Here is a 24,892-nt window from a genome sequence, read left to right as displayed (position 1 = left end):
TGCTCTGGGCAGTTGAGGTAAGGACACTCATCTCCCCAGATCTTGTTTTGTCCAAGTCTTTGTTCTAGTGCCACTGTGCGTGGGCATGAGGTCTCCAGGCGTGAGCGAGGTGCCTCTGCCTCAGGGTGTAAGGGCAATCTCAACACTGCTACTTCTTCAGAGGAGGCCTGCAGGTGGATTCCAGTTCTACCTCTCACCACTGAGGAATAGTAAATGAACAACTTTGGTGCATTCCTCAACATGTACTTCAGGGCCTTTAAGCAGCCTAAAACATCAATGATAACATATGGAGCATCAAGAATCCATGCACCAAGAATTGCATTCTCGAGTCCTAAGAAGACTATTTTTGGAGCTGTAGCTGTAGTATAGTAAAGGGGAAATAAACATTCATGGAGCTCTGAGAAGTAAGGTCGGAGGTTGGGTACTTCTTCAATGACTGAAGTTTCCCTCCAATTTACTTTCCAAGTAATGAAAATGGGTCCAAACGTATTCCATGGTGCTCTGTGATGGTCGACTGCTTCGATCTCCCTGCAGCCTTTTTCTCTTTGTGCTGCTCTTACTTTACAGGACACTGTCCACATAACACATTCTGCATTGTTGAAAGTTCCTGACCTCCATTTTCTATTGTTCTCAGGGTTTTACTATATAAAAGCTGGTAAACCATGTGTACCCAGCCCTGTCTCTCAGTTCAGACTGACCTGACCTCACTTACAGTCTATGTTCCATTACACTGCACTCAAGTCTTTAGTGCTCATTTCCTCCATCCATCCATGCAGGGTCAAATTCTGCTTCTGGTCACATCAGGACACCTTCTTTCTAGGCCTGATGTCTTTCCAGTTGAGGTGAAACTGCATGCCCAGAAAGTTCCTGGCATTCTGTGCTATCTGGTTCTCAGCTCTGCACTCCTTTCTAGAAATCACAAGTGCATTCCAACTCCAGGGTCTAGTCTCCAATTCACCTCCATCCAGGCTTTCTTTCTCACTGTTCAATCTTCTCAGCAGTATTCTGTGCTCCCCAACCCCACCTATACTCTCACATACACTATGGATATTCTTTCTTGACATAAATTTCTGGCCTGTATTTAAAACTAGAAGACTGAAAACATGCATAGGTAAAATAAACACACACACACACACACACACACACACACACACACACACACACACTTTAAATAAAGTAGGTTTTCTCTTAGGTAAATTGACAAGGTATATAATAAGTCCAGGCCAGGCTATTTGTTTATTCCAATAACTATGGACCTTTCTATAGACAAACTTCAAATTCTTGACCACATTGAGTTCTCCGCAAATCCTGTTCTGGTCCACAATAGACTAAGGGGAAAACTGCCTTATGGGAAGTGGTGGGTGGCAAGCAACAATGAGAACATTTTGATGATTGCTAAAATTGATTTGGCTTCTCAGAGACCTCATAATGAGCTGAAAAAAAATTGGGATCAAGTTCTCTAAGGGTCAAATCCGTTTGAAAATGGCACTAGGAGCAGATCTCTTGGGATTGAATTGGGATTGGGCTTATATTATCTAGCTGTTAAAACTGTTTATAAGCCAACAATACCTACTCATTTAAATTAAAATTAGAAGTTACTTTTATGAACTCTATTTAAGCAAATTCAAATATTTTTAAATATAATTCAAGGACATAGTTCAATGACATATATCCAATGACACATGTTTTAACAGCATATATCCAAGTTAATAAAAATCTAAGTTCAGATTCTTAACTTTCTTCAGGAATTGTATTATTGTTATTGTATTATTGTAGTATTGTTTTAGTAATTTTTGGAAGCTGGGGTTAAGAGTAATTTTCTTTTTTCCAAAGAAAGTTGAAAAGAAGAGACAGTTCTACAAGAGATGACTTTCCTAACATAATACTTGATCTTTAACTCAAGCAGTTCATGAGATAGTTACTACTTTAGAAAAATACGTAAGGATGAGCTAACTACAAGATCCAACACAGTTGAGTGGACTGTTTCCATAACACTTCACCATGCTGGAAACAGAAAACAATGGCTATTCTCATGAGGCTTTCCATTTCATTTCCTTTTGGCTCTTCAGTGCTGAAGTTCAAATAAATTTGAATCTGTATTCAAATATTTGTATATTTATACAAACTTTTATGTAATAACTTCTATAAATGAAAAATATTATATATCTCAAGAGAATCAAGAACTGAATATCACCGTCCATATTTCCAAGTCCAGTTTTTGAATTATGTTGACTTAATACTGGCATTTAAAACTGACAAAATGTATCAGCATTGCGCAGAATCAATTCCTGGTTCATGATTTTCTCTAACTCACAGATACTTTACATATGCATATGTATGTGTACATACATGTTTGATTGTCACTTGAATGTTAAAATTTGTTAGCAGTTGAACAAACAAAATGTAAAGTATTGAGTCAAAATTTCTTCACCAGAAAATGGTACAACATTTAGGACTGAACAGATATTTTGCACTAACAGACAAATGACCTGTAACAAAATAGTTCTGGATCACAATTTCTATATCAGAATTAATTTCTACAAAAAATGGAAAGGAGTTATTTACAGATGACAATTTATAATTCTGGGAATTCTGTAAGAGTAATAATAACTAACTTAAGTCTTTAGACATTTGTAATCATGTGGATAAAAGCATGGGAATTCCACTCCCAAGATATTAAAACCTACACATGTTAATTAAGCAGGCTCCATGTGGATTCAATCACTGAATGTATGGGGGTGGTAATAACTAGAAATAAGCAAGCCTTAACTTTAAAAAAAAACAGGGCTTCTAATATATTTATTCAGGAGTTATAGGTATCTAATATATTTATTCAGGAGTTATCTATTTATTCATAGATAAATGCAATGTCATGTATGTCACATGTTATACAGCTTACAGGAAGAGCCACACATTTATACACACATTCACTGATACATTTATCTACTTCTCTATCTCTCTAACACCTCGGTTAAGACACCCAAGTTTTTTCAGGGAATGGCTTACAAAAATCCAGTGATTCATAGACCTAAAGAGTAAGACTGCTTAAACCCACAAGGACCTGTTTGCGTACAATGAAGCAGTCTCTCTGCCACTTAGCAGAATACCCTTATTAGCAGTCCTGAGTCTGCAGGGCTGCAATATAACCCAGCTGCAGCATGTCCAAATTCATCAGTCAGGCAGCCATAAACTGTTCCAAACTGTATTTCTTGTTGGAACAAGAAATACAGTTGGGTTGTGCAGTAAGAAATACAGCCTTCCCTACAAGAGGAGTCCTGGCTGGTGAATTTTTCATTGATATAAAACCATATGTCTGTCACCCAGTTTTGAAAGAGGGCCACAAAACCTGTGATAAATACTTATAAACATGCATCAAGAGGGACCTTCCTCATATGGGGAACACACAAAACAATAGCTCACTCCACTTGGCCTTGAGTTTGATTAGCCACTCTGCTTCAAGGTGGACCCAGTCAGTGGCATAGGATACCCAGGGATGTTGAGGCTACAGCAGATCAATGATACCTGTCACTAATGTAGGAGAACTTTTGTGGACATAAAGTAGGACAAGGTCATTCGGGGTTTAGAACCAAAGGTCTTAATGAGCAAGGCAGGCTACATAACTCTTCTAGCAGACGGCTGATGAGTTCCTCGAAACTGATGTAACCGTAAAGTTAGAAACCAAATGATTTATAATGTTTTCTTCTTTCAGGATCATCTTCTCAGGCACCAAGATTTATTCTGATGTCCTTGGAAAAATGTAGCTCTGATGGTTCCCTCATGTTCCTTCCTGCCCCGACCAATGCCTGAATGGCTCTCCACAAATTATCCGTATTCACAGTAGTGAATTTTGAGCTCACTGCCTAGAAATACTTGGGCACTTTTATGAGGCATGATGAATTTTTTATTTAGCACAGCAGTGATGAATTAAATAGCACCCCAAAGGGCTCAAAAGAGTTCATGCCTCTCCCTAAGCGCCCATGTTATATAACCTCGAAGCTTAAGAGTATCTCTAATGTTTAAGACCAATAACATCACCGTCTTCCAGGGGTGGGGATGGCCTACTTAAATTAATTACTTCTTATAAAATAAGCCCTCTGACACTATATGGTGATTAGCCATGTAAACTATTAAGTACAGATTCTAAATGAAAAGAGATATTCTACATAGAGTACACAGAACATTCCATGTTCTCAGTAAATATCAGTTCTCTTCGTGTTTCATTTACTAACACAGAACTTTAATAACTATGCATACTCAAAACTAAAACTGTCAAACCGGTAAATAAGGTGATGTGACATTTCAAAAATGTTTTAGCATCCCTCTTCCCTCAGAGCTGAGTTAAAGATCCCCCTCTACAAACTCCTCCTCTTCTGTGCAGCAATCTCTACATTACCATCCATCATTTCATTTTCCCACAATCAATCTTCATGAAGCAGAGAATTTTAACAACACATAAACCCTTTACAGCCCAGGGACTAAAATTTAAAATCATAGTCAAATTTGAAGTAATTTTTCTACCACTGGTTTGAAAAAGAAGTCAGCAAACCTTAGGTGTCTCTTTGGAGACCGAGTAATAGTAGATGCTTTTGAGATCTGTAAGAAAAGCTCCCGAGTGTAGCCAGATGGTTCACAAAAGCAGCAGTTCTCTGGAGCAGCATCCCCTCACAGCACAAGATTTAGTGATAAAGGACAGCTGAAGCATTCAAGACTAGAGCTCATCATGAGATTCAAGAGGCACAATAATAGCTCAAACACAAGACAAATGCTTCAAGTGACTCTAAGCAATGTTACCTTAGGGTATGGTCCCAAGGCCAGCACTGCTCAAAGATAACCAGTCCATGGACTATCACTAATCTACAGGTAAAAACAGGCTTTTAAAAATTGTCGTAGCAATTTGACAATTATTTTTGTCTGCTAAAACTTAAGTAAATATTCATGCTTATATATTCTACCTGTTCTTGTTATTTAATTTTACTATCATTGGCCAGCAACAGATGTGGGTATGGCCCTGCTCTGGGGGTCTGTGGGGCCCTCCTCCAGCTCTGGCCTGGAGCAGTACCTATCTTGTGTGCACATGGAACAGTATCCCTGGAGGCAGCTCTCCACTCTCCAACTTATGCTGAAGAACAAAGGGATCCCAGGAAGGGCTAACTCCAGGGGAGATGATGGGGGAAAGGATTCCAAGGTGATATCAGGGCACAGCAACAACAAGACAAGTTATTGAGCAGAAAAATAATAAAAGAGAAACCTACACAAAAAGGATGACAAACTCCATGCCGCTGAGTTCTACCAGAAGAATGAGGTGTTTTGCTGTTTGAGTTGTGCTTTTCCCCTTATCATCATGACCACCAACCCCCTGTAATAGCATCAGCCACCTCCGTTCAGTTTTTAAATAAGATACATGAGCCCAGCAGGAGACAGTATCTGGCTCTAGAAGCAAGTGGTATAGTTAACTCTGAAGAAGGAGGATGTCATACCCTGACAGTGCTAATTAGTGGATGTGCTGCCTTCTTGGAACATATGCTCCAGAGGACATGAAAAATTGGCCAGGACCAATCAAACAAGTGACCGCAACCCACTTGTAATGACTCACTTAGGAACAAATTGATATAATGAGAATGCCCTTTTAAAGAATTATATATATACATATGTATATGGATATACACATAATTAGTCATGAAAAAGATTGGGTTAAACAACTAAGGAATTTAAGAGGCTTTGGAATACTCTCATATCTTCTTCCATAATAAAAAGGAAGCTATGAGAAGGGAACAGGTGGGCTTGTAGATAGATTTAACAGGATGAAAGACGGGGTGTAGTTAGAACACCATGATAAATTCCATCTGGTAAGGGGCAGAATCTTACCTTACCTTGCCACCATTTTCTTTTCTTTAATTTTCAAAATTATAGCTGCATATTGCCAATTATACTTTTTTTAGTACTGAGTATTGAACCCAGACCGTGCTTTACCATTGAGACACATCCCTAAGTCCCCCGGCCCTCATTTTTTTTGAAGCTGAGAAATAAAGCAATTTTTATTTTTGAGACAGGGTCTCACCAAATTGTACAGAACCTCACTAAATTGCTGAGGCTAGTCTTGAACTTGTGGTCCTCCTTCCTCCCGCCTCAGCCTCCCAAGTCACTGGGATTATCGGCGTGCACCACCACACCCAGCCCAATAAAACAATTCTTAAAGCGTGACCTGAGTATATCTTACTTTTGTAATAGTCCAAAAGCAAGAAAACACAACATAAACACATTCACGCTTTAAATAGTTTTGTGTGGTCTGCCACCATTTCCCTCAGTCAACCTGGACACAAACTCACAGCTCTGTTGCTTCTAAGAATTAAATTCATTTCACAGGAAAGAACTGGTCAGGGAAAAGGAAGAAGTAAAAGAATTCACCCAAGATGACCATGTCCTGTTAAATTTCCTACAATACAAAAGAGATCTAAACAGCCAAAGATTGTAAAAAGTGACTGGGGGGGTTGGGGGCGGGGGAGAGCCAAAAGACAGAGAACCATCATCATCCACTGTTGTGAGTGGTTCTCAAGAGAGTTACGGCAGGTAGCTTGGACTGGTCTCTATGCAGACACAAAGAATAGGATAAATGGTATAGCAAGAGATATAGCTTAGACATAGAACTGTCAGGATTGGAAAGTGGATTTGACGTGTAAAATACAGGAAAGGAAGAAATTGAGATGACCTACATTTCTAGTTTGATAATTAGATGGAATGGTGGTCACGTTTACTGAAATCATAAAGTTTGGTTACAGGAGGGTAAAGACAGAAATCAAGAGTTCCATTTCGTACATGCTTAGACTAAGACATAACTATTCAAGCAGAGATGTCAGGAAGACACTGGGAGATCTGTTAAGAAGCACTGGCTGGAAACATAAATGTAGAAAACATGAACATGATCAGGAAATAGTTGAGACTACCTAAAGGGACACAACAGAAAGAGAAAGAAAGATACCTAGAACTAAGCAAAACAACCTGTTACTAGGAGAGATCTATATGTTAAACAAGACTGGGCAAAATCCAGGATCATTCTTTGGCCTGATGTTTTTCACTGTTTTTTTTTTTTTCCTAGTTATTTAAATATAGACATAAGGCTGGCTCCTTGGATTGGGGGTGATATTCATCCCATCACTTATATGTAGAGAGAGACAAAACAAAATCTCTCCTTTAAAAAACACTGGTGGTTAGTGGAAGGAGACTTACCAACACAGGTAATGGTAGTGAGGCACTCAAAAAGAACGTGTCCAAGACATGAAGACGTGAAGGACAGGAAAGGAGAGGAAATGCAAATGAATGTGACAAAAGTATGCTCCGTGTATCTATAAATATACCACAGTAAATTCCATGTACACCTACAAAACACCGATTTTTAAAGAGAGAGAGAGAGAGAGAGAGAGAGAGAGAGAGAGAGAGAGAGAGAAGATAGACCAGTAAAGCAGAGAAAGATGAATAGGGGAAGTAGGATAGAATAGAAAGAGGGAGCAAGTTAAATTCCATGCATGGAGGATTATGTCAAAATGAACCCAACTATTACACATAACTATAATGCACTAATAAAAGTGTTAAAAAAGAAAAAAATAAAATGGATAAGAGCAGGGACTCTAGAACCATGCTGCCACCACTCAAACCCCATCCCAGCCACTTACTATATAAGTTTAGGCAAATTTCTTAACCTTTCCAAGTCTTAATTTTCCCATCATAAAATGGGGATGACAAAATACTAACCTCCTACATGTAATAGGCTAAAAGAGCACAATGCCCAGCACAGGGAAAGTGCTTGAGGCAGGACAGCTACTCTTATGATTAGTAGATGACAGTGGTCCTAAGGGAGGGGCAGAATCACATTTTGTCAGTTTCTCAAGAGATTCTAACAATAGACCAAAATTAATAAAAATAAGCATGAGATTCTACATGTAGGTTTAAAATAATTTTGTCAGTCCATATTACCTTGAGAAGATTTGACCTAACAGATATTATATGCAAAACCCTACAACCTCTTGCCTGATGAAAATACAAGCCTACACATGTGTTGTATCAATGGCAGCCTGGGGTCCACAGAATGACAGATGACAGTACCACCACAACTGAGAATAATCCTAAACTTTTGTTTACTTCCTAGTATGCCACTTAAAGCATCACACTGACAGATTTAGATGTTTCCAGAACAAAATGGCCATGACAATGAGGGATTTGAGAATAAGATCCAATTCTCCTTTAACATTAGCTCTCATAAGCACACTGCACTTTTCTTTCACTACCTTTATAATCTGAATGCAATTTGTACATGTATGTGCACACATACATATGTGTATGTACAGTACAGAGCTCTTGTTTCTCTCCACTACTAGACTGCAAACTTGGTAAGGGCCAGGAAGGTGTCTGTTCGACAATGTATCACTAGTACTTAGCAGAGCACCTTTCAACAATTAGGTAATCAGTAATTTTTTTTTCCTGATGAATAGATAAATGAATGTATATCACATGAGAAATTTTTGAAGAAAAAGAACTTTTAGCCCAAGGAAAATATGATGGTTGACTTAAAATAATTGAGTGAGTGTCTAAAGAAGAAAAATCAGAATAACTTGGGAAGGTTCCAAAAGGCCGAGTTAAGACCCCTGGATAGAGGCAGAATTCAATTCAACTCTGAGAGAGGAAGAACTTTTAGATGAGCCCATCTGACAAATTCAATGAGCCACCTTACAAAGTGGTAAGCCCTCCATTGCTACAAAAGGAAGAGTCTGGCTGTCCCATGTGGAAGGTCTTATGTGAGATCCGTTCCAATTGCAAGATGCCATGCTATCTATTACTGAGAATTTTACATGCCAGTCCCTTTCCCTCCATTCTGTCCATCCAAAGCCTAGAATGTGCACAACCCTGCTAAGAAACAGGGCACCATGTCTCCAAGCTCTCAAGAAAGAGAACTGGACACCTGCCTAACCACTCTTCTTTAGGTACACAGTGGGCAGGAAGGGGGTACTCCTAGAGGAAGTGGAGGAAGGAGTCCATGTAGAAAGAAAAGCCATGTCAAAACAGAAGGTGAGGCTTTCAAGGCCCAAATCTAAGAGCTTTTGAATGGATTTATCAGGTGACTGCCCAGCTAGGGCGGGTTTTCTTCTCTTGATCAATGGGCATTCCAAATATTTAAATCTGATAAGGAAACAAACATGCAAAGCACAAACACTTAAAATACCAACATTTACATACTAAAAGAAATAACCAATTAGGAGATTCTTATTTATACAATAAAAAAAACATTTTTCAGATAAACATATGAAAATATTTGCACCCTCAGCCTCCTCCTCCACTGCCTCACCAGTTCCATCAACAGCAATTTTAACATTTCCAGGTTCAGAGTCAGAGAGGACAACCCTTTGAATCTTTCCAGGTAGCTGAAGATCCTATGGAAAATCAATCTTCACACTCAAAGCCATAAATCAGATGAAAGCACAAGACAAAAAGCACAACCCCTTCCTTTGGGGGCTTGTTTTATGGAGAGGTTGCCAGATATCTAAAATATAAATGTGTGTGTATGTGTGTGTGTGTGTGTTTTCTAGGGCTCAGCAGGAAACTTGAGTGAAATTATGCATTTTCCTGGTGCTTTCCCTCACTTATTAACAGAGATAAGGTGTGGTGTGGCCTTTCCAAACCAGAATAATTTGTTATTCCTTGGGGAAGTATATCAGCTCTATAAGATCACACAGGCTGTGGAGTCTTGGAGAAAAGGTGAGGCCTTAACATACCCAGAGACCCTGTTAGCAAGGATCAGAATCCAGCAACAGATCCCCACATTGTTTGGAACCCCAACTGTTATCTGGCTTCTTCAGGTGACAGATGCAGTGAAGTCTTCTCTTGAAACCCAGCCTACTCTCACCAGCAACCTCCTGCAAAAGCAAGGCTCTTGGGGCCAGGAAGGTCTTGCTGAGGAGGCCCTCCATGCCCTCTCTACTGTAGTCATTGAGCACAGTGTTGACCTTCCACTGAGGAGAAGGTCAGGTTGTTAGGTGGTGGCCTCACCTGTTTTTCCTGCTCCACTTTCCCCTGTAATGAGAATACATTGATCTTTATCTTGATCTCGGAGGGATCTGTATGCTTCATCTGACAGGGCGAAGCTGCAGGGAAAATGGAAAAAAGTCCTTAGAATTCAGCTCATTAGAAGGCTTTATCAGATGTAACTCTGGATTCTTTAAAGGGCCACTCCAACATGCTTTAGAGAGTGAGCCAAGACATCACATTTTATTTCCTCCAAATTCTTGAAACAAGTCAAGAAATACATTCTTTGTGGCCCATGTTACCCTTTCCCATGCATTCTCTGTTAAACCAAAATGGCACTGATTTATTGGACCCTATAGATAGGTTTTATTTACCCTCCAAGCTATACTGATGACTCTTTTTATTAAAATCTAGGTAATTCAGAGAACCAAGGAGAAAACATTATGCCCCATGTCTACAACTGAATAATGTTGAGAACTTTCCAGGCAACACACTAGAGTTTCAATATAGTGAGGAAACCACCAATATATGGGAGTTGAAACATAATGGGAGGAGGGGGCAAAAGGACAGACAGTCAGTGTAGGTAATGGGTTAGGCTGACTCAAAAGGAAATAAAATGCTAATACCTCCAGAGCACTTCCCCCTCCTCCAACCTGTTGCCAAGGTTACCCACCTCCAGAGAATTGTTCTTCCCTACAAGGAGCCCTTAATGAGTAGCCCCTGGGTGGCTCCCTTCCTGCCTGTACCCCTGAGCAGTTTCATTCCCACCTTTGGATCACTCCATCTTTTGGTCATGCAGGAAGGATGGGAGGAGGGGGCATGAGAACAAAGGAAATCTAAAACCTATAAAAGGGGCAAGACACCTCCACTCCCTCAGGCACCAACTTTGGACTCCCTCCTCTGAGGAGGAGTCTCTGTCTTTCCTTCTCTGTTCCATCCTTTAAATAAAACTTTTTGCTCTTGCCCTTTGTGTTTCTCAGGTGTTCAGTCTTCAACACAGGAGGAACAAGACTGGGAACATGGTATCATCTCTGTGGCATTTCCGTCATGAAGCTACTACATTTACAATAAATGCAATCTCTTGAGACCCATCAGGCACCATAGGATTTGTTGTGGTTCTTGTCCAGTCCTAGGCTCCTCAGTTCCTCACTCTGATTATCAATGACAAAGGGCACGTCATCAAGGAAGAAGGCCAGTCCTCCTGCTGACCTCCCCTTCCTCAAAATGTATTAATAAGATAAGTCTTGATCCCCCGACCTAATTGAAAAATACTTCTAACGATATGGATAATGTATTTAAAATAGATCTTCCTTTAATTCATTTGTTCACAAGCACTTACTGAGAGTCTACTATGCATCAAGAACAAGCTAGAAAGGTGGCGATTAATCAATATTCAGCCTCTTTTATGAGTTCTCAGTCAAAAGCACAGGAGTAATAAATAGGAAATATCTAGCCAAGACTTTGAGCCCAATAAAGACAAGCAAAGCACTGTAAAACGAGGCAAGGACCTCAGGGGGTAGAACCTGGAGGAAAGAGAACCTTCAAGAGGTAGAAAAAGGTGGTCCTATAGAATTAATCAGCAATGCCCGGCATGGTGGTGCATTGCTATAATACCAGCAACTTGGAAGCTAAGGCAGGAGGATCGCAAGCTTGAGTTCAGCCCCAGCAATTTAGCAAGACCCTCAAAAACTTATCAAGACCCTGTCTCAAAAAATAAAAAAGGATGGAGGATGTAGCTCATTGGAAAAGCTCCCCTGGGTTCAATTTCCAGTAGCAAAAGAAAAGAAGTAGCTGGGCACAAACAAAGGTCTAAAATATGATGATAAGATGGAGACAGGTCAGGGAGAGCATTTATGAGCAGTTCTATTGTGCTGGAAGGCAGAACATAAGGTAGAGGGATGAGCTGTCGAGATAGACAGGCAGATTCCAAATTAAGAACAATAGAGTCACATGGAGCCACACTGCAGGACTGTAAACAGGAGAGTAGCTAGGTTAGAAAGTCATTAGAACTAAGAAGAGCAACATTTACCATGTATTAGAATTGTCCCCAAGCCCTTTATGCTTAAACGCTTTAAATCTCACAAAACTAGCACAAAGCAAGAACATAATTTGCCAGGGTCACACTGGCAGTATGACACAGTGGAGCCAGAAATGATCCCGGCTTTTCATCACTGGCACTTGGCACCTTTGCATTTGGGCTAGATCGCAGGGAGACAGGGCAGCATGAGAAGGAGGGAGACTGGTGAAGAACCAGGATGCAGGGAGAGGTCATATTTGGCCATCTAGACCACACAGGGCTTTCCCCACCATTTTTCTTCTGAAAGTGTGTGGATGCATTATATCTAGTAAATACCTCCAATGTGCCAGAAGCTGAGTGAGAGGGAGATATCCTTATATTCATAATGGAATTTAATATTCAACAAAGCTCTTCAAAGTAAATGTCAGGCATCTTAAGGAAAAAATCATCCTGACAGGTAACAGGAGAAGCCCGTGATCCCTTTCTCAGGAGGGTACTTGCTAACTTGAACCCAGAAATACTAGGAACTACATTCTTCCCCGTCGCATGTGTTCTCTTACAATGCTTTGTTAGCATATCTTATCCTCCAGCTGGATTTTGGTAAGAGCCTAAAAGACACTTACCCTGAGCCTTGTTTTGTAACCTTCACATCAATGAGCCTATGTCCCTGCACATGTAATAAGTAGATTCTAAACATATATTTTTTTTAATAAATCTCAATCTTGATTTAAATTGTATCACTTCTTTTCTCTCCAGGACTGACTTTAGTCAGTGCCTCCTGTACACCAGGGGCTGCTTCTTTTCTCCAGAATGTAGCTCCTTTTGTGTGTTGGTGCTTGATCCCCAAGAAATGGAGCCAGCTCTCTATGAACCTAAACTTCTGAAACCGTGAGCCCCCAAATGAACTTTTTCTCCTCCATAATTGTCACATAGTCACAGCAGGGGAAAATGTGACTAAAATAGTGTGTTAGCATGGTCTCTAAACATATTTTTTGAATGAATGTATGAATAAGAGGAAAAAGAGAGACAAAGAGTATAATGATGAACAGGGTCTTTTTAAGCAACAGGTTACTCTAGCTTGCTCATTTGAACAGTGCACCCCTGACTCCTTCAGGATCTCAAAGCCCTTCAAAATCATTCTCTATAAAACCAAAGCCATGCTTGAGATCCAAGGCAGCGCAGTGTTCTCAGTCTTCTCTAGCATTCTCTGATTCCAGGGCAGAAGCAAGCAGCCCATCTTGTGAACTTAAGGAGGATGGTAGGGAAAAGCGGAAAATGTGGAGGCAGAAAACATCTCAGATGTGACTCTTGGGTCCCAGATCTATACCTCCCCACCTATGTGACCTCCAACAAATCATTCACCCTGGATGAACTTGTTCACATAGTCAGCCACTTTAGCAGAATAAACAAAAGTATATGGAGGTATCAAGCCCAGGATGAATGTCAGAACATCTTTGTATGTCATAATTAGTTACAGAATCATCCTTCTATCCCCTACCAGAAAGAGAAGCTTCTAGTGGATCAGGGGCTTTCTATCAATTAACCTTTGTGCCATTCACAGCACTATAAGCCTAAATCATAATCAATACCAAGATACAAATGACTGAATGGGTGGATTTTCTCTAAGCAGGGGCAAAGTCAGCACTGGAGTGAGCTCCGTGAAGAACAGTAAACACTGAAGATTCAGTTCTCCTATGGCCTTTGTGCAGGCAAGGAAAGCTTTGCTTACATATCTTATTAGCCTTCCTCTCATCCTACTCCTCCAACTTCTAAACAATAATTCAGAGATGCCACTTCCATTATCATCTTTGGTAAGCCATGCAGGAAAGCACATTTTGGCAAACACAAGTAAAGTTTTCCAATCATACATATTTATGGAACTCATCATGGACTGTTTAATTCAGGCCTTTGAATTAAAGTCCTCCTAGGACTGCAGTTTACCTTTGTACACCATTACTAGATCCACAGTAATGGAAAATGACTTCAAAACTGAATAACCACATAACACACACCAAATGACCAAATGACCCTCCATGGATCTACTGCAAGCTAAAACACCTAAGCTGAACTAGCTTATTTTTTGTTTGTCCAAAAAAGAAGTAGTCACCCATGAGAATTGGTTCCAAGCACCTTCCCCTACCCATTTACTCCACTCCCCCTGGGTAACAAAATCTGCAAATGATCCAGTCCTTTATATAAAATGGTATAGAATTTGCATACAACCTAAGCTTATCCTACTACATAGTTTAAAGCATCTCTAGATGACTTAGAATACCTAACAATGTAAATGCCATGCTAACGGTTGTGATGCTATATTGCTTAGGGAATAAAGGCAAGAAAGTGCATACATGTTCAGTACAGATGCGATTTTCTTCCCTAATATTTTTGACCCTCAAGATTGGCTGAATTGGGGCTGGGATTGTGGCTCAGCGGTAGAGTGCTCACCTAGTACAGGCGGGACCCAGGTTTGATCCTCAGCACCACATAAAAATAAAGGCATTATGTTGTGTCCATGTCCATCTACACCTAAAAAATAAATGTTGAAAAAAAAAAAGATGCTCACCTTAAAAAAAAAAAGAAAGAAAGATTGGCTGAATCCATGGACCCAGAGGGTGAACTCTATCCATGTATCCCTGTCCATAAAGACAGGGCTGATTCATCTAATGGAGAATACAATCTTAACATAAGACAAAGGATAAAAGAGGTATTTATTCGTTCAAGGCTTTCAATAGCCAATGACTTTGAACCGATGTGACACTTTACCAATGAAAATATTTCAGCCTGAAAAAGTTTGTTTGTACTACTGACACACTCATCTCAAGTACAGTATAAATGTCATCACACTTACTGCCTACAAACACAGATTTTTCTTTTACTTTTTCTTGTTTTTTTTTTTTTTGTTTTGTTTTGTTTTGTTTTTTTTAAAGACCAGGTAGAGGGCCCTGAAGAGAACACAAGCCCGTTGGTCTTCCTCTCTGGCAACGTTAGCACATACCCATCCCCAAGGCCAACATTTGTAACTGTAAACTGAAACCACATGCCAGTCCTCCAAACCTCTCTATAATTAAGGAACCTAAATAAATCTTTAGAGAAGTTTTTAGTTAAAACCAGTTGTGACCCATATGCTTCTCATTATTTTGTGACCACGTCAGCATTGTTATTTACCACACACAGAAATGAATGGTTAATTATAATACAATGACGATAACGTAAGGGGGGTGAGCATGGTTTCTGACCCACCACATCAAGAACATGGTTTTACCAGCTTCTTCTGTCCCCTCCTTGAGCTCCAAGAACAATAGGGGCAGCCCGGACATTTCCACACAGCTCCCCAGCTGTTCATGGAGAGTCAAGAATCCCAGCACCAAGTATGTTCACTGCAAGTTTCCCAACAGCTGTATCTATCACTGAGGTTTGGGGCTCATCTGTTATTTTCCGTCAGGGTGGAATGCTGGGTTGCACGTTCAACACAGCCCAGCTGCTGCTGACTTCCTCTTCCATCTTATTTCTGTTCAGAGTGTTAATCACCGTGATTCTGCGTTCATGGTCATCAGGGGCAATGGCAGGGCTTCTTTTCCAAAACTCCATGCTCCCCATCCTGCCATTTCCTTTCTCGGTTTGTTCACCCCAAGCATAAGACCCAAACACACTGCCACTACGGTGAAACCCAACACACTGCCACTACTCCCTCAATCTTCTGCTCTCCCAAGCCCTGCCCCACCTTTCAGTCTCCCCAGCCTTTCCCTGGTGAGTCACTTGAGAATGCATTCTTCAAAGCATGCCTCCTCCATTCTTAGGACTTTTACTTAGTTCACAGTACATGTACCAGAACAAAATTTGTCTCAGGAAACCCCTGAACTTCAATAACTGTCTCTACCTTTGCATTTCAAGTATTTTTCTTCAAAATGGCACTCTGTTTCATTCAATCCTGAATCCTGGTGCATTTTCGAATCACACCAGGGAAACTCCTCTCCTGAACTCAATCCTCTTGATTGAATTGAAATAGCTCAGTCTCAAAATCCTAACCTACAACTGAGATCTATAAATCTCAACTATTTCTTTCCCTTTCTAGCTCTGGATCAGCCCCAAACACTAAGTGTTTCTAAACTAAGCAACCCAAAAATTGTTTTTTGTTTTTTTTTTAATGGCTAATCTCCATGTGCTCCACAACTCTAACCTCATATTGAACTTAATCAAGGGCTTAGGGAGTCCACAAGAAGGAAACAGAGGAGATGGAAAAGAAGAAACCTGAAGGAATTTTTAAATTTTGTTTTTTAAGGCAAGTCACCACGTTGGCCTTGCTGGTCAAATATTTTGCCAATATCTTTATATCTACAATGGTCTCAAACCGGTTATTCAGAAATGGTTGCCTAACCTGGAAAATATCACCTTGTTAAATCAGCGTTCTTCCTCTAGACATGCATCCTATCATATCTTAAAGGAAAACTTCGGGGAAAGTAAGTTTTTGTCATTATTTATTTTTTACCCTGGAAAGCATAACTGTGCTCTTGCCCTTTCAGTACAAACATAATAAATTAACTTATTTACACAATACAAGTATCTCCTCAAAGCCAAACACTTATAAGCATTCCTAACTATCCAAGCTTCAGAGCAAGAGAAGACGGAGAACTAAAGGAAGCCCTTTTCAAAATAAATAGGCAAAACATACACTATAACGTTAAAAGGAAAGACTGTGAAAACATTCTTGAGACTGGGAATAAATGAATGGTATATGGACCTATAATCAGCTGGAACCATTTCTACAGTTTGTATAAAATGGTACAATATTTACAGTATATAGAACAACCACAAAGTCATAGCACAAAATTATACAGCCAAATAGTGGGGGAAAAATACATGAAATTGTGAAATAAAAAATAATAATAAGCCAAAAGAGGGCAGGAAAAGAGGAGGAAATCAGAAAATAATTAAATGGTAAACTAAGCCAATCACATGAATTAAATGTGATTAAACATTAAATGTTAATGGACAAAATACTCCCAACTAAAAGGCATGGCATATTGTAATGGGTATTAAAAATAAGATTCAAGCCAGGCGCGGTGGTGCACACCTGTATTCCAGTGGCTCAGGAAGTGGAGGCAGGAGAATTTCAAGTTCAAAGCCAGTCTTAGCAATAGTGAGGTTTTGCTAAGCAACTCAGTGAGACCCTGTCTCCAAATAAAATACAAAGTGGAGCTAGGGATGTGGCTCAGTGGTTGAGTGCCCCTGAGTTCAATCCCTAGTACCTCCCCCGGCCCCCCAAAAAGATTCAATTGTGTGCTACCTATAAAAGCTACACTTAAAACGTACCATGCAAAACATTGATGGGTCAGAGAACACTGTACTTCTCTTTTATACATCTAAACTAAAAACAAATTCCTACTTGCCATTCCAAAATAAGAAAGAAGTTATACCATGATATATGACAGCAAGTACAGGTAAGATTTGTCTTAAAAATTATCTATCATTTTCTAGGAATATTTTATGAACATTTAGTTTCTAAGTTCATAAACACTCTTATATCCTAAACAGAAATAGCCCTATTGCTTTCTTTTGGCTACAGAACAGGAAATAGCCTGTTTCTATTGGTTACACATAGAAAAATTTTCACTGAGATGAATCATTTTAAGATGACATCTGTTCTGTAATGACAATAGTAAAGCATCAAATAAAAGTTTAAAAGTCAGGCTTTGAAACAGGACATGATAAACAGGCACAAAATGTTTCTTAATTCTTTACAACCTTACTGGTTTTCAAAAAACAGACTTTCCCTGCCCCAGGTCTGATTCACAGACGGCCTGGGTCAACTTCATGCATATCAGGTCTCTCACTATTTTTTATTGGATCACTCAAAAATGTATTTTAATCTTGACAATCAAATGTAACCACTAAGAGGACAAAATCACAGCGAATGTTCTGTGTATATAAAAAGCATTGTAAAAAAAAAGGCATAGAGGCACATGCCTGTAATCCTAGTGGCTCAGGAGGCTGAGGCAGGAGAATTAAGAGTTCAAAGCCAGCCTAAGCAACAGCAAGGAGCTAGGCAACTCAGTGAGATCCTGTTTCTAAATAAAATACAAAAAAGGGTTAGGGCTGGGGCTCAGTGATTGAGTATCCCTGAATTTAATCCCTGGAATCAAAAAAAATTGTAAAACATATGTGTTATAATGTTTCAAGGAAAAATAGTAATCCTACATAATTGGACAAGAAATTCTTTTACTTCAGCATTAGATTAAATAAGAAAAGAACTTTATTTTCAGAAGTTCACAGGATAGTTGCAGAAAACAATTTAAACCTTAAGGTTATAATCTTCTCATGATGAAGCAGTTAGGGACATATCCAAATTCTTTAAGCCCCACAGGCTGGACCACATAATGGAGACCCCCTCGTTTGCCCAGACCCAACAGACTGGCTGAAAATCACCCAACAGAATAAACATCTTTCCTTCTGCAGGACTGACATGGAGGTGGATGGGGCTGAGGGTGGACTGCAAAGGCCAGGTATTGGAGACAGGCATTAGGAAGCAGATAAGAGGTTTAGGGAGACTAAATTTTCCCAGGAAGGAAAAAACTGGGTTTAAGATATGAAAGCAATAAGGAGGAAACATCTGTCTTCAGGCCCTGGAAGCTGCTCTTTGGAATCCACTAATAATCCCTATGCTGCTGAGGACTTCCTGCTGAAAACTTCAACTGTTTCAGAGAAAACAGAACCTAGAAATGCCCTAAACTGGAACAAACCAGCACAGGGGCAAAGCCTTCATGCTAGCAGGATCCTGCTGGGTCTTGGCAAGAGGTCCAAAGCAAAGACCAACTCCCAGTCTTTATCAGTCCTGTCACTACAGGACCTATCCTGTCTTTATCAGTCCTTGTCACTACAGGACCTATCTCAGGAATGCTTCTATCTCCCAGACAATCCCTTAACTAAGGTGGAAGGGTGTGGAGGCAGGGCAGCCCTCTCATTCACAAAGGCAGGGTTCCCAAGGGTGCTCAGCAACATCTATGAGGGAAGAGGCAGGACTCACCTTGCAGGGCTCTAAGGATCATGATGGAGACCATCTGCCTCTAGAAGCTTATGATCTCAAGGAAAGACACTCAATTCCCCCAAGAAAGGGAGGTGGGAGAAGGTAATAAACACATCAGCAAACTCCTCAAGACATTCAGAAACGGGCGGGGCGGGAGGGATGATTTCTACTGAGAAAAATACATCACAGAAAATTGCAACATCTTAACCCCCAAAGCATATGTGAGGACCGAGGCTGGGAGGAAGCAGTGAGGAAATTAGGTTATTTCCCCTGTACAAAAATTAACCAACACCTGATCTTGGAAAAGAACAAATAGACAATTGGGGCTTTTAATTCAAACTCAGTAAGGACTCAAGGTTATTTTTAGTATCTTCCAACAAAAGAATTCTAACAATCATCTTTTATTACCCGACACTCATTAAAGTAATTGCAGAGTCTACAAGAACCTTTTCTAGTTCAAAGTAAATGCAACACAAATATTTCAAACTTCTTTTTTTCACAATGTCTCATTTCAATTAATTTTAGAAATCAATTTTTATGAATTTATTACAAGCACCTAAAATCCAAGAAATACTTATCCCAGGAGAAGTTACTCTAAAACACTTTTGAATCACCTGTAGGACTGTGCTGAACTTAAAGATTTACTCATAAAAGTGAAAAGAAGGATTTCAAGTTCTCAGAGTGCTAATATTTTTCACCGGTTGTTCCCTACAGTGCCACTTGGGATGCCTCTTTCTGTGTTGATTATAGAAAAATTCTGAGATGCCCGAAGGGCCAGGATAGAGGGGAAGAGAGATAAGGGAAATAAATCAGTTAATGACTGAGATTCAAACCAACAAAAAACTATTCTGCATTCCTGAACAAATGTCGAAATCTTTACTCAAATCCCAGGTGGATGAACCACCAGGCACCAGTTCATCCTGCTTACAACCCCAATCAGTCTGGAAGCAATGAGTACCTCTCCTAATGGACTGCCCTTCCACCCGAAAACATTCCCTAATTTGCATCCCTCCACCCCTCTTATCTACAGCCAGTGTAGACTCAATGCAAACAATTTATGCTTTCCTTCCCTGAATTCTCATTATAAAAATGTTCTTGGCTTCCGGGTCCAGCAGACACCTCCAACCCTACTAGCCTTGCTGTTAGTAGCTCTGGAAACTTGTCCCAGGGTGGGTCCTTTTCTGGCTAGCATCTGTAATGGTTCAATAAACTCTTGAATTTCAGAGATCCTTTGACCTCAAGAATTTTGTTTAACAGTGTCTCTTTTTTAAAATAATTTTTTAGTTGTCAATGGGTCTTTATTTTATTTATTTTTATGCAGTGCTGAGAATTGAACCCAGTGCTTCACACATGCTAGGCAAGTGCTCTACCACTAAGCCACAACCCCAGCCCCTTAATAATGTCTTTTGCTCTAACTCTGAAATACACATTCCAACATACTTCACATCCACAGCTGAAATAGTTAGATTTTACAGTAAAGCCAACCTTTCAAGTTTACAATATTCACTTGAAAACTGCTGTACATCATCTAAATGATAGTCTGGGGCACCTGCCAGGTATACAGGATACAATGATGCAGGCATCACAATAGGACAGGACACAGGAGGGCCATCCACGAAGGAAAACACTGTGCTAGAGACCTGGTATGCTGCCAGGTACTACAGAGGTGCAGAGAGAGATCTGGTTAAGGTTATCACAGAGGCCTGGGGTAGAGATGGCATTTAAACTCAAAACCCAAGGACTTACGCTTTGGTTAAAAAACAAACAATACACAAAGGAAAGGGAGTGTAGTATTGAAAGGTTATCAACTTAAAGCTTTGTTTTAAAGCCTCACGGGATTGTCCAAGGGATGGGTATAAAGTTCCCTGTACCGTACTTGACATGCAGCAGGGACTCAATAAAAGACCAAGTTTAGCTTGGGTTTATATTATAAAATCAAGGTCACAAAGCTATTAACATTTGGTAGAACCAGATCAGCAGCCATTTCACAGACTGGCTATAAAATTCAATTACATAAACAAATATAAATGAGATGCCTGAATAAATAGATGCATGTAATGTACATATATAAATACACAGACCACTGTGTCTACACCACAGTGTCTGGGTTTGCATACATTTTTGCAGAGAACGGAAAATGAATTGGAAAAATAATAAGAACAATGCTGAGTCTTCCTGGTTAACAGCTAAATTCACATCGAAATACTGTAAAGGAGGAAACATTCTGGAAATATTTATCAGGCAAAGGAATACAAAGGATATCACCTCTATAGACTTCAGTGGCAGTTTGAACTCATAATTGTGATCCAACTAGGTGTTAATTTAATTATGTGAGGACAAGTCATTTGATCTCTGTGGCTAACTGAAAATAACAAACTTATTCAAAAGCATGAAAGAAAAACTGGCTGAGAAAAAAAAAAACACTTTTTTTTCCCCATAAAAATTTTGTTTTTCTTCTTTCTTCCAGGACATCTAATACCTTTCAAATCCACCCCTTCCCCCATCATCAGCTCTGACGTTGACTTAGCTGAGTCCCTCAATTCTGGCCTTCAGTAATCTCTTATTGGGGTTTTCTATTCCCAAGCAAGACATCCTGCACAAGCCAACTTGAAGCAACACTTTCAAAATACACAGGCATGGCCTTCATTGCCACAGCTCTTCCTCCATTCCCAATTTTGTCCCCATTGTGGCCAGATTTAACTTCTGGCTTTTAGGTACTTCTGCAATAAAATTTGTTAGAACTCAAAGCAAGGTTGCATCAGTTTTGTCCCCCGAAAGCTACAGTTCTAAGGAGCACTCTGATGTTATGTGGAAAGTATTTGTTTTGCTTAGGCACAGCAAAAAGTGTTAGCAGCACGTCTGAGGCTTTTCTAGGCAGTCTGGACTGGACTGCAGGGATCCTAAGGTGGCCCAGTGGCTCCCTTCCCCCACACCCATGTTTTACTATACACCTATTGAAATAAGGCTTGCAAATTCAGGACATACACACAAAAAAGTAGAAATTCTTACTCTAGGTTTACAAATAGGAAACAAATAAGTTTAATTATGACAGAGCCAAATCCATGTCTGTCTTTTAAAGAGAAAATCAATTACTGGAGGGGGAAAAAAAAAATCAGAGGATTGGGATTCAGACCATCAAGAAAGAAGTCCCCTCAGAGAACTTACAGGCTCCTGGCTTAGAGTGACTGACAGCTTTCTCCAAGAGGACCAAGTGTGGTCAACATAGGACCATGGGATGGCTTCTCCTTATGCAAGAGAATAACGCTCCTCTTGCAAGGGGATCTCATTTCCATTCCCTCCCTTACCCCAGAGTCCTTCCTAGTCCCCACACTAGGGAAGGGGCTTCAACACTAAGGTAAGGGAAGCTCAAGATGCCAGCTCTGTTCTGCACATTATTTGGTTACTAGTTACTATTTTTTAGGGTTTTTTTTTTTTTTTGTAAGCTAAAATGGCTTCAAATTGGCCACCTAGAAATGATTAAACCAAAAGCATTATATGCAACTCTGCCTGTAGGCCCCCTTCCTTGCCCTCCTCCCCCTCCTTACTGGAGTTACCCTGAAAACACCCAAGAAGGTGGTTCCTTCCTCCAAGTTACCCTGATTCTCCAGCACTCCCTGGCAGAGCCTGGCTGAGACTGGAAACAGGGGATGGGTAAACAGAGACACTTTAAGCTACACTGCTGCTTGGGCAAGACTGAATGCCGATACACAGAAAGTGCTATGAATACAAAGGGTTTCAAATAACTCTAGCATGGGTCCTTTACATAGCAAGTGCAGCTCCAAAAGGAATCCAAATTTGGAGTAGTCTAATCATCCACTTGAAGGTTTTTTAAGTCATATGAATATGCCTGCAAAGTAACCAAAGAAAATGAATGAGTAGAAATACCGTATATATGGTACATATATATTTGAAAGAAAGTAGCACTTGAATCTAGAAGTAGGTAGTGACATTTATCACTATACATCTGTAGGGGAAAGGCATTTGATAAAAGACCTTGGCCACAAAGACAACCAAATTTTGAGCAACAACTTGAACTAAGAATTCTCTGGAGACGAAGCTACGCACAGAACCTGTCCATGTTTTCAATACAGGACATAAAGCTCAATGCAAGTTTACATCTTCAATAAGAAAGCTGCCTTTCGGTATATCCAGACCAATTTCTGGTCACCCAAGAAGGTCAAAACCAGGCAAGCTGCCCTTAGACAGAATCCTATCTTAAGAAGGTTCATTTCCCAACCTGTGTGCAAAGTTTACAAAGCAGCAGAGCCCTTGCCAGAACCAGCCAACCATCTTTCCAGGTTCGTCTCTGGTGAACTTCTTGCCTGTCACCTCATTCTAGGAGTGCCTGACCTGTACCCCTGATCTAATAAGTGAGACAGACTTTTCTGGTTTAGTTTCTGTTCCTTGAGCAAATGGGTTACAATGCTCCATCCGAGTGTCTAGCACGATGCCTGACACGTGGTATATGCTCAGAATATATTGCTAAAATGAATCCTAACATTGTCCTCTCTCATTTCAAGCAAGAAAAAAAAATCAATCAAATTAATTTATGACATTTTCAAAGACTATGTTTGCTTACCAATTTTGGTGATTTTACAAATAACCAACTAAAGGAGAAATCTAAAGAAATATTATTTAAGTGAACATATGTAGGTGCACATTCATTTGTTTAGAAATAAAGACCTCTACGGGTTTAAAATACTCAAAAGAAGAAAGTTTTAAAAGAAATGGCTTCAATTTTAAGTCTTTAGCTAAATTCTTTATTTAGGTAAATTTCTTAGGATTCGGCAATTCTCCCTAATACTAGCATACATAAAATTCTATTTGAAGATAGGAGATAAGAGTCACATAAAACCCACTTTTTAAAGGTGGTCAAAGTATAGTTACATTTATACTAGTGAAGTTTTAGGACCTTGCTAATTCTTGAACTAGGGAATAAAGGCAATTAGAGTCACCTTCAGATCTGGCAAATGAAAGTATCTTGCTGCTACCCTTCCTATAGTTCCCAGCTGACATGCCCTCTCCAAAAAAATAGTCACTTCTCCAGGTTCCCCTTGAGCAAATGATCACTTTTATCCTAATTTTCTTCTTGAGTTCTGTAGCCAGTATTTATCGAGTGCCTATAATCCACTAGCAACTGTGCCCAGTATGACAGGGACATGCAAATGAAAACAAGGCTCGGGTTCAAGGGTCTCTCTTATCAGTCCTCTCAAGAGTACCCATCATAGACCACTTCCACCTATTCTCAGCAAAAGATCTTCTCTATTAAAGAAGGATTAGAGTTTCGATGTTCTGTATTGATGTTCTGAAGAGGTATTTTTTGCACCAAGAAAATTAATGAGACTTGCAGAGTGGGGTACTCAAAATTTATGGATAGAGAATATATTTTCAAAAACTCCAATACATTAAATCTTTATATCCTGAGTCCCTAAGAGGCGGTCTAGAAAAGCTGCAGTGACAACCCACTATTCCTTCCTCCTAGGTCTTTCTAGATCTGATACACTGTTGAATCCAACCAACTTAGTGGTATGTCCCAGCAAGTACCAGAAGACCCTCACTAGAGTTTTCTATATGCCAATAATAGGCTTAGTAATAAGGGAGAAAATCTGCAGAGATTTGCGGGGGGTAGGGGGACGGACCCTATCTTTGGAGGTTTCAGAACTGAATACTTACTAAAGAGAGAATTCCCTTCAATTTTCATGAACAGTTAACTAGGTAATTTAACTCCTAAAATGACTCTGTCAATGGTTCCCACCTTGTTGCTTAATAATAAAAAAGAAACACACAATTGCTCTCTTTAATTATGTATACTTCAAATACCTACTGATTGAGAAAACAATCTC

At 39.8% G+C, this 24,892-nt stretch overlaps 1 protein-coding gene across 3 annotated transcripts in view; it reads right to left on the bottom strand.

Annotated features, from left to right (window-relative positions):
• The window catches only part of Myo1b (myosin IB), a 168,684-nt gene that overhangs the window by 75,823 nt on the left and 67,969 nt on the right, over positions 1-24,892 (bottom strand). For all 3 annotated transcript variants that reach the window (XM_026389039.2, XM_026389040.2, XM_026389041.2), the window contains exon 4: positions 10,036-10,130. In XM_026389039.2, coding sequence (XP_026244824.2) covers positions 10,036-10,130 — 95 coding nt within the window. The remainder of the gene's footprint in view (positions 1-10,035; positions 10,131-24,892) is intronic.

This window comes from Urocitellus parryii, chromosome 1 (genome assembly GCF_045843805.1).
Source record: "Urocitellus parryii isolate mUroPar1 chromosome 1, mUroPar1.hap1, whole genome shotgun sequence".
In the NCBI taxonomy this organism is placed as follows: domain Eukaryota; kingdom Metazoa; phylum Chordata; class Mammalia; order Rodentia; family Sciuridae; genus Urocitellus; species Urocitellus parryii.
The sequence above is the reverse complement of the archived record's forward strand: the minus strand, read 5'-3'. Positions and strand labels throughout refer to the sequence as shown.